At 51.8% G+C, this 18,964-nt stretch overlaps 1 protein-coding gene across 3 annotated transcripts in view; it reads right to left on the bottom strand.

The window, feature by feature from the left end:
• The window catches only part of LOC106592362 (uncharacterized), a 214,218-nt gene that overhangs the window by 2,802 nt on the left and 192,452 nt on the right, over positions 1-18,964 (bottom strand). For all 3 annotated transcript variants that reach the window (XM_082958041.1, XM_082958040.1, XM_082958039.1), the window contains one exon: positions 845-1,016. In XM_082958041.1, coding sequence (XP_082814167.1) covers positions 845-1,016 — 172 coding nt within the window. The remainder of the gene's footprint in view (positions 1-844; positions 1,017-18,964) is intronic.

The following is an 18,964-nucleotide window of genomic DNA, read 5'->3' as shown; positions in this document are numbered from 1 at the left end:
GTTAGGGTAAAGGGTTAGGGGTAAAGCCCTGCCTTGTCCGTCAGGGGAGATGTCCATGCTGTGTTAGGGTAAAGCCCTGCCTTGTCCGTCAGGGGAGATGTCCATGCTGGGTTAGGGTAAAGGGTTAGGGGTAAAGCCCTGCCTTGTCCGTCAGGGGAGATGTCCATGCTGGGTTAGGGTTAGGGTAAAGGGTTAGGGGTAAAGCCCTGCCTTGTCCGTCAAGGGAGATGTCCATGCTGGGTTAGGGTAAAGGGTTAGGGGTAAAGCCCTGCCTTGTCCGTCAGGGGAGATGTCCATGCTGGGTTAGGGTAAAGGGTTAGGGGTAAAGCCCTACCTTGTCCGTCAGGTGAGATGTCCATGCCGGGTTAGGGTAAAGGGTTAGGGTGAAGGGTAAAGCCTCACCTTGTCCGTCAGGTGAGATGTCCATGCCGGGTTAGGGTAAAGGGTTAGGGTGAAGGGTAAAGCCTCACCTTGTCCGTCAGGTGAGATGTCCATGCCGGGTTAGGGTGAAGGGTTAGGGTGAAGGGTAAAGCCTCACCTTGTCCGTCAGGTGAGATGTCCATGCCGGGTTAGGGAAAAGGGTTAGGGTGAAGGGTAAAGCCTCACCTTGTCCGTCAGGGGAGATGTCCATGCTGGGTTAGGGTTAGGGTAAAGAGTTAGGGTAAAGCCTCACCTTGTCCGTCAGGTGAGATGTCCATGCTGGGTTAGGGTAAAGGGTTAGGGTAAAGCCTCACCTTGTCCGTCAGGGGAGATGTCCATGCTGGGTTATGGTAAAGGGTTAGGGTAAAGCCTCACCTTGTCCATCAGGGGAGATGTCCATGCTGGGTTAGGGGTAAAGCCTCACCTTGTCCGTCAGGTGAGATGTCCATGCCGTGTTTGACCTTCATGTGTCGGCTGAGGTTCCCCTTAAGGTTAAACTTGGAGGAGCAGTAAGGACACTTGAAGGGTTTGGAGCCGGCGTGGAGGTGCATGTGACCCAGCAGGTTGTACATTCTGTTGAACGACTTCCCGCACACCTGGAAAAGACAAAGCATGAGTTACAGTATATGTTCATGATCGTAATCGTCGCTACAAGTCCCTATTTGAGGGAGTAACCAACCCCCAAGACCTAACTGTAGTCCCTGCCACCAGTCCCTATTAACCAACCCTCAAGACCTAACTGTAGTCCCTGGCTGCTACCAGTCCCTATTAACCACCCCCAAGACCTAACTGTAGTCCCTGGCTGCTACCAGTCCCTATTAACCAACCCCCAAGACCTAACTGTAGTCCCTGGCTGCTACCAGTCCCTATTAACCAGCCCCCAAGACCTAACTGTAGTCCCTGGCTGCTACCAGTCCCTATTAACCAACCCCCAAGACCTAACTGTAGTCCCTGGCTGCTACAAGTCCCTATTAACCAACCCCCAAGACCTAACTGTAGTCCCTGCTACCAGTCCCTATTAACCAACCCCCAAGACCTAACTGTAGTCTCTGGCTGCTACCGGTCCCTATTAACCAACACCCAAGACCTAACTGTAGTCCCTGGCTGCTACCAGTCCCTAATAACCAAACCCCAAGACCTAACTGTAGTCCCTGCTACCGGTCCCTATTAAACAACCCCCAAGAACTAACTGTAGTCCCTGCTACCGGTCCCTATTAACCAACCCCCAAGACCTAACTGTAGTCCCTGGCTGCTACCAGTCCCTATTAACCAACCCCCAAGACCTAACTGTAGTCCCTGCTACCAGTCCCTATTAACCAACCCCCAAGACCTAACTGTAGTCTCTGGCTGCTACCGGTCCCTATTAACCAACCCCCAAGACCTAACTGTAGTCCCTGCTACCGGTCCCTATTAACCAACCCCCAAGACTTAACTGTAGTCCCTGGCTGCTACCAGTCCCTATTAACCAACCCCCAAGACCTAACTGTAGTCCCTGGCTGCTACCAGTCCCTATTAACCAACCCCCAAGACCTAACTGTAGTCCCTGGCTGCTACCAGTCTCTATTAACCAAACCCCAAGACCTAACTGTAGTCCATGCTACCGGTCCCTATTAAACAACCCCCAAGACCTAACTGTAGTCCCTGCTACCGGTCCCTATTAACCAACCCCTTAGACCTAACTGTAGTCCCTGGCTGCTACCAGTCCCTATTAACCAACCCCCAAGACCTAACTGTAGTCCCTGCTACCAGTCCCTATTAACCAACCCCCAAGACCTAACTGTAGTCACTGGCTGCTACCAGTCCCTATTAACCAACCCCCAAGACCTAACTGTAGTCCCTGGCTGCTACCAGTCCCTATTAACCAACCCCCAAGACCTAACTGTAGTCCCTGGCTGCTACCGGTCCCTATTAACCAACCCCCAAGACCTAACTGTAGTCCCTGGCTGCTATCAGTCCATATTAACCAACCCCCAAGACCTAACTGTAGTCCCTGGCTGCTAACAGTCCCTATTAACCAACCCCCAAGACCTAACTGTAGTCCCTGGCTGCTACCAGTCCCTATTAACCAACCCCCAATACCTAACTGTAGTCCCTGGCTGCTACCAGTCCCTATTAACCAACCCCCAAGACCTAACTGTAGTCCCTGCTACCGGTCCCTATTAACCAACCCCCAAGACCTAACTGTAGTCCCTGGCTGCTACGAGTCCCTATTAACCAACCCCCAAGACCTAACTGTAGTCCCTGCTACCAGTCCCTATTAACCAACCCCCAAGACCTAACTGTAGTCTCTGGCTGCTACCGGTCCCTATTAACCAACCCACAAGCACTAACTGTAGTCCCTGGCTGCTAACAGTCCCTATTAACCAACCCCCAAGACCTAACTGTAGTCCCTGGCTGCTACCAGTCCCTATTAACCAACCCCCAAGACCTAACTGTAGTCCCTGGTTGCTACCAGTCCCTATTAACCAACCCCCAAGACCTAATTGTAGTCCCTGGTTGCTACCGGTCCCTATTAACCAACCCCCAAGACCTAACTGTAGTCCCTGGCTGCTATCAGTCCCTATTAACCAACCCCCAAGACCCAAATGTAGTCCCTGCTAACAGTCCCTATTAACCAACCCCCAAGACCTAACTGTAGTCCCTGGCCGCTACCAGTCCCTATTAACCAACCCCCAAGACCCAACTGTAGTCCCTGCTATCAGTCCCTATTAACCAACCCCCAAGACCTAACTGTAGTCCCTGGCTGCTACCAGTCCCTATTAACCAACCCCCAAGACCTAACTGTAGTCCCTGGCTGCTACCAGTCCCTATTAACCAACCCCCAAGACCTAACTGTAGTCCCTGGCTGCTATCAGTCCCTATTAACCAACCCCCAAGACCTAACTGTAGTCCCTGGCTGCTACCAGTCCCTATTATCCAACCCCCAAGACCTAACTGTAGTCCCTGGCTGCTACCAGTCCCTATTAACCAACCCCCAAGACCTAACTGTAGTCCCTGGCTGCTATCAGTCCCTATTAACCAACCCCCAAGACCTAACTGTAGTTTCTGGCTGCTACCAGTCCCTATTATCCAACCCCCAAGACCTAACTGTAGTCCCTGGTTGCTACCAGTCCCTAATAATCAAACCCCAAGACCTAACTGTAGTCCCTGCTACCGGTCCCTATTAAACAACCCCCAAGACCTAACTGTAGTCCCTGCTACCGGTCCCTATTAACCAACCTCCAAGACCTAACTGTAGTCCCTGGCTGCTACCAGTCCCTATTAACCAACCCCTAAGACCTAACTGTAGTCCCTGGCTGCTACCAGTCCCTATTAACCAACCCCCAATACCTTACTGTAGTCCCTGGCTGCTATCAGTCTCTATTAACCAACCCCAAAGACCTAACTGTAGTCCCTGGCTGCTACCAGTCCCTATTAACCAACCCCCAAGACCCAACTGTAGTCCCTGCTATCAGTCCCTATTAACCAACCCCCAAGACCTAACTGTAGTCCCTGGCTGCTACCAGTCCCTATTAACCAACCCCCAAGACCTAACTGTAGTCCCTGGCTGCTACCAGTCCCTATTATCCAACCCCCAACTGTAGTCCCTGCTACCAGTCCCTATTAACTAACCCCCAAGACCTAAATGTAGTCCCTGGCTGCTACCAGTCCCTATTAACCAACCCCCAAGACATAACTGTAGTCCCTGGCTGCTACCAGTCCCTATTATCCAACCCCCAAGACCTAACTGTAGTCCCTGGCTGCTACCAGTCCCTATTAACCAACCCCCAAGACCCAACTGTAGTCCCTGCTATCAGTCCCTATTAACCAACCCCCAAGACCTAACTGTAGTCCCTGGCTGCTACCAGTCCCTATTAACCAACCCCCAAGACCTAACTGTAGTCCCTGGCTGCTACCAGTCCCTATTAACCAACCCCCAAGAACTAACTGTAGTCCCTGGCTGCTACCAGTCCCTATTAACCAACCCCCAAGACCTAACTGTAGTCCCTGGCTGCTACCAGTCCCTATTAACCAACCCCCGAAACCTAACTGTAGTCCCTGGCTGCTACCAGTCCCTATTATCCAACCCCCAAGACCTAACTGTAGTCCCTGGCTGCTACCAGTCCCTATTAACCAACACCCAAGACCTAACTGTAGTCCCTGGCTGCTACCAGTCCCTATTAACCAACCCCCAAGACCTAACTGTAGTCCCTGGCTGCTACCAGTCCCTAATAACCAAACCCCAAGACCTAACTGTAGTCCCTGCTACCGGTCCCTATTAAACAACCCCCAAGAACTAACTGTAGTCCCTGCTACCGGTCCCTATTAACCAACCCCCAAGACCTAACTGTAGTCCCTGGCTGCTACCAGTCCCTATTAACCAACCCCAAGACCTAACTGTAGTCCCTGCTACCAGTCCCTATTAACCAACCCCCAAGACCTAACTGTAGTCCCTGGCTGCTACCAGTCCCTAATAATCAAACCCCAATACCTAACTGTAGTCCCTGCTACCGGTCCCTATTAAACAACCCCCAAGACCTAACTGTAGTCCCTGCTACCGGTCCCTATTAACCAACCCCCAAGACCTAACTGTAGTCCCTGGCTGCTACCAGTCCCTATTAACCAACCCCCAAGACCTAACTGTAGTCCCTGGCTGCTACCAGTCCCTATTAACCAACCCCCAATACCTTACTGTAGTCCCTGGCTGCTATCAGTCTCTATTAACCAACCCCAAAGACCTAACTGTAGTCCCTGGCTGCTACCAGTCCCTATTAACCAACCCCCAAGACCTAACTGTAGTCCCTGGCTGCTACCAGTCCCTATTTACCAACCCCCAAGACCTAACTGTAGTCCCTGGCTGCTACCAGTCCCTATTAACCAACCCCCAAGACCTAACTGTAGTCCCTGGCTGCTACCAGTCCCTATTCACCAACCCCCAAGACATAACTGTAGTCCCTGGCTGCTACCAGTCCCTATTATCCAACCCCCAAGACCTAACTGTAGTCCCTGGCTGCTACCAGTCCCTATTCACCAACCCCCAAGACATAACTGTAGTCCCTGGCTGCTACCAGTCCCTATTATCCAACCCCCAAGACCTAACTGTAGTCCCTGGCTGCTACCAGTCCCTAATAATCAAACCCCAAGACCTAACTGTAGTCCCTGCTACCGGTCCCTATTAAACAACCCCCAAGACCTAACTGTAGTCCCTGCTACCGGTCCCTATTAACCAACCCCCAAGACCTAACTGTAGTCCCTGGCTGCTACCAGTCCCTATTAACCAACCCCCAAGACCTAACTGTAGTCCCTGGCTGCTACCAGTCCCTATTAACCAACCCCCAATACCTTACTGTAGTCCCTGGCTGCTATCAGTCTCTATTAACCAACCCCAAAGACCTAACTGTAGTCCCTGGCTGCTACCAGTCCCTATTAACCAACCCCCAAGACCTAACTGTAGTCCCTGGCTGCTACCAGTCCCTATTTACCAACCCCCAAGACCTAACTGTAGTCCCTGGCTGCTACCAGTCCCTATTAACCAACCCCCAAGACCTAACTGTAGTCCCTGGCTGCTACCAGTCCCTATTCACCAACCCCCAAGACATAACTGTAGTCCCTGGCTGCTACCAGTCCCTATTATCCAACCCCCAAGACCTAACTGTAGTCCCTGGCTGCTACCAGTCCCTATTCACCAACCCCCAAGACATAACTGTAGTCCCTGGCTGCTACCAGTCCCTATTATCCAACCCCCAAGACCTAACTGTAGTCCCTGGCTGCTACCAGTCCCTAATAATCAAACCCCAAGACCTAACTGTAGTCCCTGCTACCGGTCCCTATTAAACAACCCCCAAGACCTAACTGTAGTCCCTGCTACCGGTCCCTATTAACCAACCCCCAAGACCTAACTGTAGTCCCTGGCTGCTACCAGTCCCTATTAACCAACCCCCAAGACCTAACTGTAGTCCCTGCTACCGGTCCCTATTAACCAACCCCCAAGACCTAACTGTAGTCCCTGGCTGCTACCAGTCCCTATTAACCAACCCCCAAGACCTAACTGTAGTCCCTGGCTGCTACCAGTCCCTATTAACCAACCCCCAAGACCTAACTGTAGTCCCTGGCTGCTACCAGTCCCTATTAACCAACCCCCAAGACCTAACTGTAGTCCCTGGCTGCTATCAGTCCCTATTAACCAACCCCCAAGACCTAACTGTAGTCCCTGGCTGCTACCAGTCCCTATTATCCAACCCCCAAGACCTAACTGTAGTCCCTGGCTGCTACCAGTCCCTATTAACCAACCCCCAAGACCTAACTGTAGTCCCTGGCTGCTATCAGTCCCTATTAACCAACCCCCAAGACCTAACTGTAGTCCCTGGCTGCTACCAGTCCCTATTATCCAACCCCCAAGACCTAACTGTAGTCCCTGGTTGCTACCAGTCCCTAATAATCAAACCCCAAGACCTAACTGTAGTCCCTGCTACCGGTCCCTATTAAACAACCCCCAAGACCTAACTGTAGTCCCTGCTACCGGTCCCTATTAACCAACCCCCAAGACCTAACTGTAGTCCCTGGCTGCTACCAGTCCCTATTAACCAACCCCTAAGACCTAACTGTAGTCCCTGGCTGCTACCAGTCCCTATTAACCAACCCCCAATACCTTACTGTAGTCCCTGGCTGCTATCAGTCTCTATTAACCAACCCCAAAGACCTAACTGTAGTCCCTGGCTGCTACCGGTCCCTATTAACCAACCCCCAAGACCTAACTGTAGTCCCTGGCTGCTACCAGTCCCTATTAACCAACCCCCAAGACCTAACTGTAGTCCCTGGCTGCTACCAGTCCCTATTCACCAACCCCCAAGACATAACTGTAGTCCCTGGCTGCTACCAGTCCCTATTATCCAACCCCCAAGACCTAACTGTAGTCCCTGGCTGCTACCAGTCCCTAATAATCAAACCCCAAGACCTAACTGTAGTCCCTGCTACCGGTCCCTATTAAACAACCCCCAAGACCTAACTGTAGTCCCTGCTACCGGTCCCTATTAACCAACCCCCAAGACCTAACTGTAGTCCCTGGCTGCTACCAGTCCCTATTAACCAACCCCCAAGACCTAACTGTAGTCCCTGCTACCGGTCCCTATTAACCAACCCCCAAGACCTAACTGTAGTCCCTGGCTGCTACCAGTCCCTATTAACCAACCCCCAAGACCTAACTGTAGTCCCTGGCTGCTACCAGTCCCTATTAACCAACCCCCAAGACCTAACTGTAGTCCCTGGCTGCTACCAGTCCCTATTAACCAACCCCCAAGACCTAACTGTAGTCCCTGGCTGCTATCAGTCCCTATTAACCAACCCCCAAGACCTAACTGTAGTCCCTGGCTGCTACCAGTCCCTATTATCCAACCCCCAAGACCTAACTGTAGTCCCTGGCTGCTACCAGTCCCTATTAACCAACCCCCAAGACCTAACTGTAGTCCCTGGCTGCTATCAGTCCCTATTAACCAACCCCCAAGACCTAACTGTAGTCCCTGGCTGCTACCAGTCCCTATTATCCAACCCCCAAGACCTAACTGTAGTCCCTGGTTGCTACCAGTCCCTAATAATCAAACCCCAAGACCTAACTGTAGTCCCTGCTACCGGTCCCTATTAAACAACCCCCAAGACCTAACTGTAGTCCCTGCTACCAGTCCCTATTAACCAACCCCCAAGACCTAACTGTAGTCCCTGGCTGCTACCAGTCCCTATTAACCAACCCCTAAGACCTAACTGTAGTCCCTGGCTGCTACCAGTCCCTATTAACCAACCCCCAATACCTTACTGTAGTCCCTGGCTGCTATCAGTCTCTATTAACCAACCCCAAAGACCTAACTGTAGTCCCTGGCTGCTACCGGTCCCTATTAACCAACCCCCAAGACCTAACTGTAGTCCCTGGCTGCTACCAGTCCCTATTAACCAACCCCCAAGACCTAACTGTAGTCCCTGGCTGCTACCAGTCCCTATTCACCAACCCCCAAGACATAACTGTAGTCCCTGGCTGCTACCAGTCCCTATTATCCAACCCCCAAGACCTAACTGTAGTCCCTGGCTGCTACCAGTCCCTAATAATCAAACCCCAAGACCTAACTGTAGTCCCTGCTACCGGTCCCTATTAAACAACCCCCAAGACCTAACTGTAGTCCCTGCTACCGGTCCCTATTAACCAACCCCCAAGACCTAACTGTAGTCCCTGGCTGCTACCAGTCCCTATTAACCAACCCCCAAGACCTAACTGTAGTCCCTGCTACCGGTCCCTATTAACCAACCCCCAAGACCTAACTGTAGTCCCTGGCTGCTACCAGTCCCTATTAACCAACCCCCAAGACCTAACTGTAGTCCCTGGCTGCTACCAGTCCCTATTAACCAACCCCCAAGACCTAACTGTAGTCCCTGGCTGCTACCAGTCCCTATTAACCAACCCCCAAGACCTAACTGTAGTCCCTGGCTGCTATCAGTCCCTATTAACCAACCCCCAAGACCTAACTGTAGTCCCTGGCTGCTACCAGTCCCTATTATCCAACCCCCAAGACCTAACTGTAGTCCCTGGCTGCTACCAGTCCCTATTAACCAACCCCCAAGACCTAACTGTAGTCCCTGGCTGCTATCAGTCCCTATTAACCAACCCCCAAGACCTAACTGTAGTCCCTGGCTGCTACCAGTCCCTATTATCCAACCCCCAAGACCTAACTGTAGTCCCTGGTTGCTACCAGTCCCTAATAATCAAACCCCAAGACCTAACTGTAGTCCCTGCTACCGGTCCCTATTAACCAACCCCCAAGACCTAACTGTAGTCCCTGCTACCGGTCCCTATTAACCAACCCCCAAAACCTAACTGTAGTCCCTGGCTGCTACCAGTCCCTATTAACCAACCCCCAAGACCTAATTGTAGTCCCTGGTTGCTACCGGTCCCTATTAACCAACCCCCAAGACCTAACTGTAGTCCCTGGCTGCTATCAGTCCCTATTAACCAACCCCCAAGACCCAAATGTAGTCCCTGCTAACAGTCCCTATTAACCAACCCCCAAGACCTAACTGTAGTCCCTGGCTGCTACCAGTCCCTATTAACCAACCCCCAAGACCCAACTGTAGTCCCTGCTATCAGTCCCTATTAACCAACCCCCAAGACCTAACTGTAGTCCCTGGCTGCTACCAGTCCCTATTAACCAACCACCAAGACCTAACTGTAGTCCCTGGCTGCTATCAGTCCCTATTAACCAACCCCCAAGACCTAACTGTAGTCCCTGGCTGCTACCAGTCCCTATTATCCAACCCCCAAGACCTAACTGTAGTCCCTGGCTGCTACCAGTCCCTATTAACCAACCCCCAAGACCTAACTGTAGTCCCTGGCTGCTATCAGTCCCTATTAACCAACCCCCAAGACCTAACTGTAGTTTCTGGCTGCTACCAGTCCCTATTATCCAACCCCCAAGACCTAACTGTAGTCCCTGGTTGCTACCAGTCCCTAATAATCAAACCCCAAGACCTAACTGTAGTCCCTGCTACCGGTCCCTATTAAACAACCCCCAAGACCTAACTGTAGTCCCTGCTACCGGTCCCTATTAACCAACCTCCAAGACCTAACTGTAGTCCCTGGCTGCTACCAGTCCCTATTAACCAACCCCTAAGACCTAACTGTAGTCCCTGGCTGCTACCAGTCCCTATTAACCAACCCCCAATACCTTACTGTAGTCCCTGGCTGCTATCAGTCTCTATTAACCAACCCCAAAGACCTAACTGTAGTCCCTGGCTGCTACCAGTCCCTATTAACCAACCCCCAAGACCCAACTGTAGTCCCTGCTATCAGTCCCTATTAACCAACCCCCAAGACCTAACTGTAGTCCCTGGCTGCTACCAGTCCCTATTAACCAACCCCCAAGACCTAACTGTAGTCCCTGGCTGCTACCAGTCCCTATTAACCAACCCCCAAGACATAACTGTAGTCCCTGGCTGCTCCCAGTCCCTATTATCCAACCCAAAAGACCTAACTGTAGTCCCTGGCTGCTACCAGTCCCTATTAACCAACCCCCAAGACCTAACTGTAGTCCCTGCTACCGGTCCCTATTAACCAACCCCCAAAACCTAACTGTAGTCCCTGGCTGCTACCAGTCCCTATTAACCAACCCCCAAGACCTAATTGTAGTCCCTGGTTGCTACCGGTCCCTATTAACCAACAACCAAGACCTAACTGTAGTCCCTGGCTGCTATCAGTCCCTATTAACCAACCCCCAAGACCCAACTGTAGTCCCTGCTAACAGTCCCTATTAACCAACCCCCAAGACCTAACTGTAGTCCCTGGCTGCTACCAGTCCCTATTAACCAACCCCCAAGACCCAACTGTAGTCCCTGCTATCAGTCCCTATTAACCAACCCCCAAGACCTAACTGTAGTCCCTGGCTGCTACCAGTCCCTATTAACCAACCCCCAAGACCTAACTGTAGTCCCTGGCTGCTACCAGTCCCTATTAACCAACCCCCAAGACCTAACTGTAGTCCCTGGCTGCTACCAGTCCCTATTATCCAACCCCCAAGACCCAACTGTAGTCCCTGCTATCAGTCCCTATTAACCAACCCCCAAGACCTAACTGTAGTCCCTGGCTGCTACCAGTCCCTATTAACCAACCCCCAAGACCTAACTGTAGTCCCTGGCTGCTACCAGTCCCTATTAACCAACCCCCGAAACCTAACTGTAGTCCCTGGCTGCTACCAGTCCCTATTATCCAACCCCCAAGACCCAACTGTAGTCCCTGCTATCAGTCCCTATTAACCAACCCCCAAGACCTAACTGTAGTCCCTGGCTGCTACCAGTCCCTATTAACCAACCCCCAAGACCTAACTGTAGTCCCTGGCTGCTACCAGTCCCTATTAATCAACCCCCGAAACCTAACTGTAGTCCCTGGCTGCTACCAGTCCCTATTATCCAACCCCCAAGACCTAACTGTAGTCCCTGGCTGCTACCAGTCCCGTTTTAACCAACACCCAAGACCTAACTGTAGTCCCTGGCTGCTACCAGTCCCTATGAACCAACCCCCAAGACCTAACTGTAGTAACTGGCTGCTACCAGCCCCTAATAACCAAACTCCAAGACCTAACTGTAGTCCCTGCTACCGGTCCCTATTAAACAACCCCCAAGAACTAACTGTAGTCCCTGCTACCGGTCCCTATTAACCAACCCCCGAAACCTAACTGTAGTCCCTGGCTGCTATCAGTCCCTTTAACCAACCCCCAAGACCTAACTGTAGACCCTGGCTGCTAACAGTCCCTATTAACCAACCCCCAAGACCTAACTGTAGTCCCTGGCTGCTACCAGTCCCTATTAACCAACCCCCAAGACCCAACTGTAGTCCCTGCTATCAGTCCCTATTAACCAACCCCCAAGACCTAACTGTAGTCCCTGGCTGCTACCAGTCCCTATTAACCAACCCCCAAGACCTAACTGTAGTCCCTGGCTGCTACCAGTCCCTATTAACCAACCCCCAAGACCTAACTGTAGTCCCTGGCTGCTATCAGTCCCTATTAACCAACCCCCAAGACCTAACTGTAGTCCCTGCTACCGGTCCCTATTAAACAACCCCCAAGACCTAACTGTAGTCCCTGCTACCGGTCCCTATTAACCAACCTCCAAGACCTAACTGTAGTCCCTGGCTGCTACCAGTCCCTATTAACCAACCCCTAAGACCTAACTGTAGTCCCTGGCTGCTACCAGTCCCTATTAACCAACCCCCAATACCTTACTGTAGTCCCTGGCTGCTATCAGTCTCTATTAACCAACCCCAAAGACCTAACTGTAGTCCCTGGCTGCTACCAGTCCCTATTAACCAACCCCCAAGACCCAACTGTAGTCCCTGCTATCAGTCCCTATTAACCAACCCCCAAGACCTAACTGTAGTCCCTGGCTGCTACCAGTCCCTATTAACCAACCCCCAAGACCTAACTGTAGTCCCTGGCTGCTACCAGTCCCTATTATCCAACCCCCAACTGTAGTCCCTGCTACCAGTCCCTATTAACTAACCCCCAAGACCTAAATGTAGTCCCTGGCTGCTACCAGTCCCTATTAACCAACCCCCAAGACATAACTGTAGTCCCTGGCTGCTACCAGTCCCTATTATCCAACCCCCAAGACCTAACTGTAGTCCCTGGCTGCTACCAGTCCCTATTAACCAACCCCCAAGACCCAACTGTAGTCCCTGCTATCAGTCCCTATTAACCAACCCCCAAGACCTAACTGTAGTCCCTGGCTGCTACCAGTCCCTATTAACCAACCCCCAAGACCTAACTGTAGTCCCTGGCTGCTACCAGTCCCTATTAACCAACCCCCAAGAACTAACTGTAGTCCCTGGCTGCTACCAGTCCCTATTAACCAACCCCCAAGACCTAACTGTAGTCCCTGGCTGCTACCAGTCCCTATTAACCAACCCCCGAAACCTAACTGTAGTCCCTGGCTGCTACCAGTCCCTATTATCCAACCCCCAAGACCTAACTGTAGTCCCTGGCTGCTACCAGTCCCTATTAACCAACACCCAAGACCTAACTGTAGTCCCTGGCTGCTACCAGTCCCTATTAACCAACCCCCAAGACCTAACTGTAGTCCCTGGCTGCTACCAGTCCCTAATAACCAAACCCCAAGACCTAACTGTAGTCCCTGCTACCGGTCCCTATTAAACAACCCCCAAGAACTAACTGTAGTCCCTGCTACCGGTCCCTATTAACCAACCCCCAAGACCTAACTGTAGTCCCTGGCTGCTACCAGTCCCTATTAACCAACCCCAAGACCTAACTGTAGTCCCTGCTACCAGTCCCTATTAACCAACCCCCAAGACCTAACTGTAGTCCCTGGCTGCTACCAGTCCCTAATAATCAAACCCCAATACCTAACTGTAGTCCCTGCTACCGGTCCCTATTAAACAACCCCCAAGACCTAACTGTAGTCCCTGGCTGCTACCAGTCCCTATTAACCAACCCCCAATACCTTACTGTAGTCCCTGGCTGCTATCAGTCTCTATTAACCAACCCCAAAGACCTAACTGTAGTCCCTGGCTGCTACCAGTCCCTATTAACCAACCCCCAAGACCTAACTGTAGTCCCTGGCTGCTACCAGTCCCTATTTACCAACCCCCAAGACCTAACTGTAGTCCCTGGCTGCTACCAGTCCCTATTAACCAACCCCCAAGACCTAACTGTAGTCCCTGGCTGCTACCAGTCCCTATTCACCAACCCCCAAGACATAACTGTAGTCCCTGGCTGCTACCAGTCCCTATTATCCAACCCCCAAGACCTAACTGTAGTCCCTGGCTGCTACCAGTCCCTATTCACCAACCCCCAAGACATAACTGTAGTCCCTGGCTGCTACCAGTCCCTATTATCCAACCCCCAAGACCTAACTGTAGTCCCTGGCTGCTACCAGTCCCTAATAATCAAACCCCAAGACCTAACTGTAGTCCCTGCTACCGGTCCCTATTAAACAACCCCCAAGACCTAACTGTAGTCCCTGCTACCGGTCCCTATTAACCAACCCCCAAGACCTAACTGTAGTCCCTGGCTGCTACCAGTCCCTATTAACCAACCCCCAAGACCTAACTGTAGTCCCTGCTACCGGTCCCTATTAACCAACCCCCAAGACCTAACTGTAGTCCCTGGCTGCTACCAGTCCCTATTAACCAACCCCCAAGACCTAACTGTAGTCCCTGGCTGCTACCAGTCCCTATTAACCAACCCCCAAGACCTAACTGTAGTCCCTGGCTGCTACCAGTCCCTATTAACCAACCCCCAAGACCTAACTGTAGTCCCTGGCTGCTATCAGTCCCTATTAACCAACCCCCAAGACCTAACTGTAGTCCCTGGCTGCTACCAGTCCCTATTATCCAACCCCCAAGACCTAACTGTAGTCCCTGGCTGCTACCAGTCCCTATTAACCAACCCCCAAGACCTAACTGTAGTCCCTGGCTGCTATCAGTCCCTATTAACCAACCCCCAAGACCTAACTGTAGTCCCTGGCTGCTACCAGTCCCTATTATCCAACCCCCAAGACCTAACTGTAGTCCCTGGTTGCTACCAGTCCCTAATAATCAAACCCCAAGACCTAACTGTAGTCCCTGCTACCGGTCCCTATTAAACAACCCCCAAGACCTAACTGTAGTCCCTGGCTGCTACCAGTCCCTATTAACCAACCCCTAAGACCTAACTGTAGTCCCTGGCTGCTACCAGTCCCTATTAACCAACCCCCAATACCTTACTGTAGTCCCTGGCTGCTATCAGTCTCTATTAACCAACCCCAAAGACCTAACTGTAGTCCCTGGCTGCTACCGGTCCCTATTAACCAACCCCCAAGACCTAACTGTAGTCCCTGGCTGCTACCAGTCCCTATTAACCAACCCCCAAGACCTAACTGTAGTCCCTGGCTGCTACCAGTCCCTATTCACCAACCCCCAAGACATAACTGTAGTCCCTGGCTGCTACCAGTCCCTATTATCCAACCCCCAAGACCTAACTGTAGTCCCTGGCTGCTACCAGTCCCTAATAATCAAACCCCAAGACCTAACTGTAGTCCCTGCTACCGGTCCCTATTAAACAACCCCCAAGACCTAACTGTAGTCCCTGCTACCGGTCCCTATTAACCAACCCCCAAGACCTAACTGTAGTCCCTGGCTGCTACCAGTCCCTATTAACCAAACCCCAAGACCTAACTGTAGTCCCTGCTACCGGTCCCTATTAACCAACCCCCAAGACCTAACTGTAGTCCCTGGCTGCTACCAGTCCCTATTAACCAACCCCCAAGACCTAACTGTAGTCCCTGGCTGCTACCAGTCCCTATTAACCAACCCCCAAGACCTAACTGTAGTCCCTGGCTGCTACCAGTCCCTATTAACCAACCCCCAAGACCTAACTGTAGTCCCTGGCTGCTATCAGTCCCTATTAACCAACCCCCAAGACCTAACTGTAGTCCCTGGCTGCTACCGGTCCCTATTATCCAACCCCCAAGACCTAACTGTAGTCCCTGGCTGCTACCAGTCCCTATTAACCAACCCCCAAGACCTAACTGTAGTCCCTGGCTGCTATCAGTCCCTATTAACCAACCCCCAAGACCTAACTGTAGTCCCTGGATGCTACCAGTCCCTATTATCCAACCCCCAAGACCTAACTGTAGTCCCTGGCTGCTATCAGTCCCTATTAACCAACCCCCAAGACCTAACTGTAGTCCCTGGCTGCTACCAGTCCCTATTATCCAACCCCCAAGACCTAACTGTAGTCCCTGGCTGCTACCAGTCCCTATTAACCAACCCCCAAGACCTAACTGTAGTCCCTGGCTGCTATCAGTCCCTATTAACCAACCCCCAAGACCTAACTGTAGTCCCTGGCTGCTACCAGTCCCTATTATCCAACCCCCAAGACCTAACTGTAGTCCCTGGTTGCTACCAGTCCCTAATAATCAAACCCCAAGACCTAACTGTAGTCCCTGCTACCGGTCCCTATTAAACAACCCCCAAGACCTAACTGTAGTCCCTGCTACCGGTCCCTATTAACCAACCCCCAAGACCTAACTGTAGTCCCTGGCTGCTACCAGTCCCTATTAACCAACCCCCAAGACCTAACTGTAGTCCCTGCTACCGGTCCCTATTAACCAACCCCCAAGACCTAACTGTAGTCCCTGGCTGCTACCAGTCCCTATTAACCAACCCCCAAGACCTAACTGTAGTCCCTGGCTGCTACCAGTCCCTATTATCCAACCCCCAAGACCTAACTGTAGTCCCTGGCTGCTACCAGTCCCTATTAACCAACCCCCAAGACCTAACTGTAGTCCCTGGCTGCTATCAGTCCCTATTAACCAACCCCCAAGACCTAACTGTAGTCCCTGGCTGCTACCAGTCCCTATTATCCAACCCCCAAGACCTAACTGTAGTCCCTGGCTGCTACCAGTCCCTATTATCCAACCCCCAAGACCTAACTGTAGTCCCTGGTTGCTACCAGTCCCTAATAATCAAACCCCAAGACCTAACTGTAGTCCCTGCTACCGGTCCCTATTAAACAACCCCCAAGACCTAACTGTAGTCCCTGCTACCGGTCCCTATTAACCAACCCCCAAGACCTAACTGTAGTCCCTGGCTGCTACCAGTCCCTATTAACCAACCCCTAAGACCTAACTGTAGTCCCTGGCTGCTACCAGTCCCTATTAACCAACCCCCAATACCTTACTGTAGTCCCTGGCTGCTATCAGTCTCTATTAACCAACCCCAAAGACCTAACTGTAGTCCCTGGCTGCTACCGGTCCCTATTAACCAACCCCCAAGACCTAACTGTAGTCCCTGGCTGCTACCAGTCCCTATTAACCAACCCCCAAGACCTAACTGTAGTCCCTGGCTGCTACCAGTCCCTATTCACCAACCCCCAATACCTTACTGTAGTCCCTGGCTGCTATCAGTCTCTATTAACCAACCCCAAAGACCTAACTGTAGTCCCTGGCTGCTACCGGTCCCTATTAACCAACCCCCAAGACCTAACTGTAGTCCCTGGCTGCTACCAGTCCCTATTAACCAACCCCCAAGACCTAACTGTAGTCCCTGGCTGCTACCAGTCCCTATTCACCAACCCCCAAGACATAACTGTAGTCCCTGGCTGCTACCAGTCCCTATTATCCAACCCCCAAGACCTAACTGTAGTCCCTGGCTGCTACCAGTCCCTAATAATCAAACCCCAAGACCTAACTGTAGTCCCTGCTACCGGTCCCTATTAAACAACCCCCAAGACCTAACTGTAGTCCCTGCTACCGGTCCCTATTAACCAACCCCCAAGACCTAACTGTAGTCCCTGGCTGCTACCAGTCCCTATTAACCAAACCCCAAGACCTAACTGTAGTCCCTGCTACCGGTCCCTATTAACCAACCCCCAAGACCTAACTGTAGTCCCTGGCTGCTACCAGTCCCTATTAACCAACCCCCAAGACCTAACTGTAGTCCCTGGCTGCTACCAGTCCCTATTAACCAACCCCCAAGACCTAACTGTAGTCCCTGGCTGCTACCAGTCCCTATTAACCAACCCCCAAGACCTAACTGTAGTCCCTGGCTGCTATCAGTCCCTATTAACCAACCCCCAAGACCTAACTGTAGTCCCTGGCTGCTACCGGTCCCTATTATCCAACCCCCAAGACCTAACTGTAGTCCCTGGCTGCTACCGGTCCCTATTAACCAACCCCCAAGACCTAACTGTAGTCCCTGGCTGCTATCAGTCCCTATTAACCAACCCCCAAGACCTAACTGTAGTCCCTGGCTGCTACCAGTCCCTATTATCCAACCCCCAAGACCTAACTGTAGTCCCTGGCTGCTATCAGTCCCTATTAACCAACCCCCAAGACCTAACTGTAGTCCCTGGCTGCTACCAGTCCCTATTATCCAACCCCCAAGACCTAACTGTAGTCCCTGGCTGCTACCAGTCCCTATTAACCAACCCCCAAGACCTAACTGTAGTCCCTGGCTGCTATCAGTCCCTATTAACCAACCCCCAAGACCTAACTGTAGTCCCTGGCTGCTACCAGTCCCTATTATCCAACCCCCAAGACCTAACTGTAGTCCCTGGTTGCTACCAGTCCCTAATAATCAAACCCCAAGACCTAACTGTAGTCCCTGCTACCGGTCCCTATTAAACAACCCCCAAGACCTAACTGTAGTCCCTGCTACCGGTCCCTATTAACCAACCCCCAAGACCTAACTGTAGTCCCTGGCTGCTACCAGTCCCTATTAACCAACCCCCAAGACCTAACTGTAGTCCCTGCTACCGGTCCCTATTAACCAACCCCCAAGACCTAACTGTAGTCCCTGGCTGCTACCAGTCCCTATTAACCAACCCCCAAGACCTAACTGTAGTCCCTGGCTGCTACCAGTCCCTATTATCCAACCCCCAAGACCTAACTGTAGTCCCTGGCTGCTACCAGTCCCTATTAACCAACCCCCAAGACCTAACTGTAGTCCCTGGCTGCTATCAGTCCCTATTAACCAACCCCCAAGACCTAACTGTAGTCCCTGGCTGCTACCAGTCCCTATTATCCAACCCCCAAGACCTAACTGTAGTCCCTGGCTTCTACCAGTCCCTATTAACCAACCCCCAAGACCTAACTGTAGTCCCTGGCTGCTATCAGTCCCTATTAACCAACCCCCAAGACCTAACTGTAGTCCCTGGCTGCTACCAGTCCCTATTATCCAACCCCCAAGACCTAACTGTAGTCCCTGGTTGCTACCAGTCCCTAATAATCAAACCCCAAGACCTAACTGTAGTCCCTGCTACCGGTCCCTATTAAACAACCCCCAAGACCTAACTGTAGTCCCTGCTACCGGTCCCTATTAACCAACCCCCAAGACCTAACTGTAGTCCCTGGCTGCTACCAGTCCCTATTAACCAACCCCTAAGACCTAACTGTAGTCCCTGGCTGCTACCAGTCCCTATTAACCAACCCCCAATACCTTACTGTAGTCCCTGGCTGCTATCAGTCTCTATTAACCAACCCCAAAGACCTAACTGTAGTCCCTGGCTGCTACCGGTCCCTATTAACCAACCCC

This window comes from Salmo salar, chromosome 11 (genome assembly GCF_965601325.2).
Source record: "Salmo salar chromosome 11, fSalSal1, whole genome shotgun sequence".
NCBI lineage: Eukaryota > Metazoa > Chordata > Actinopteri > Salmoniformes > Salmonidae > Salmo > Salmo salar.
The sequence above is the reverse complement of the archived record's forward strand: the minus strand, read 5'-3'. Positions and strand labels throughout refer to the sequence as shown.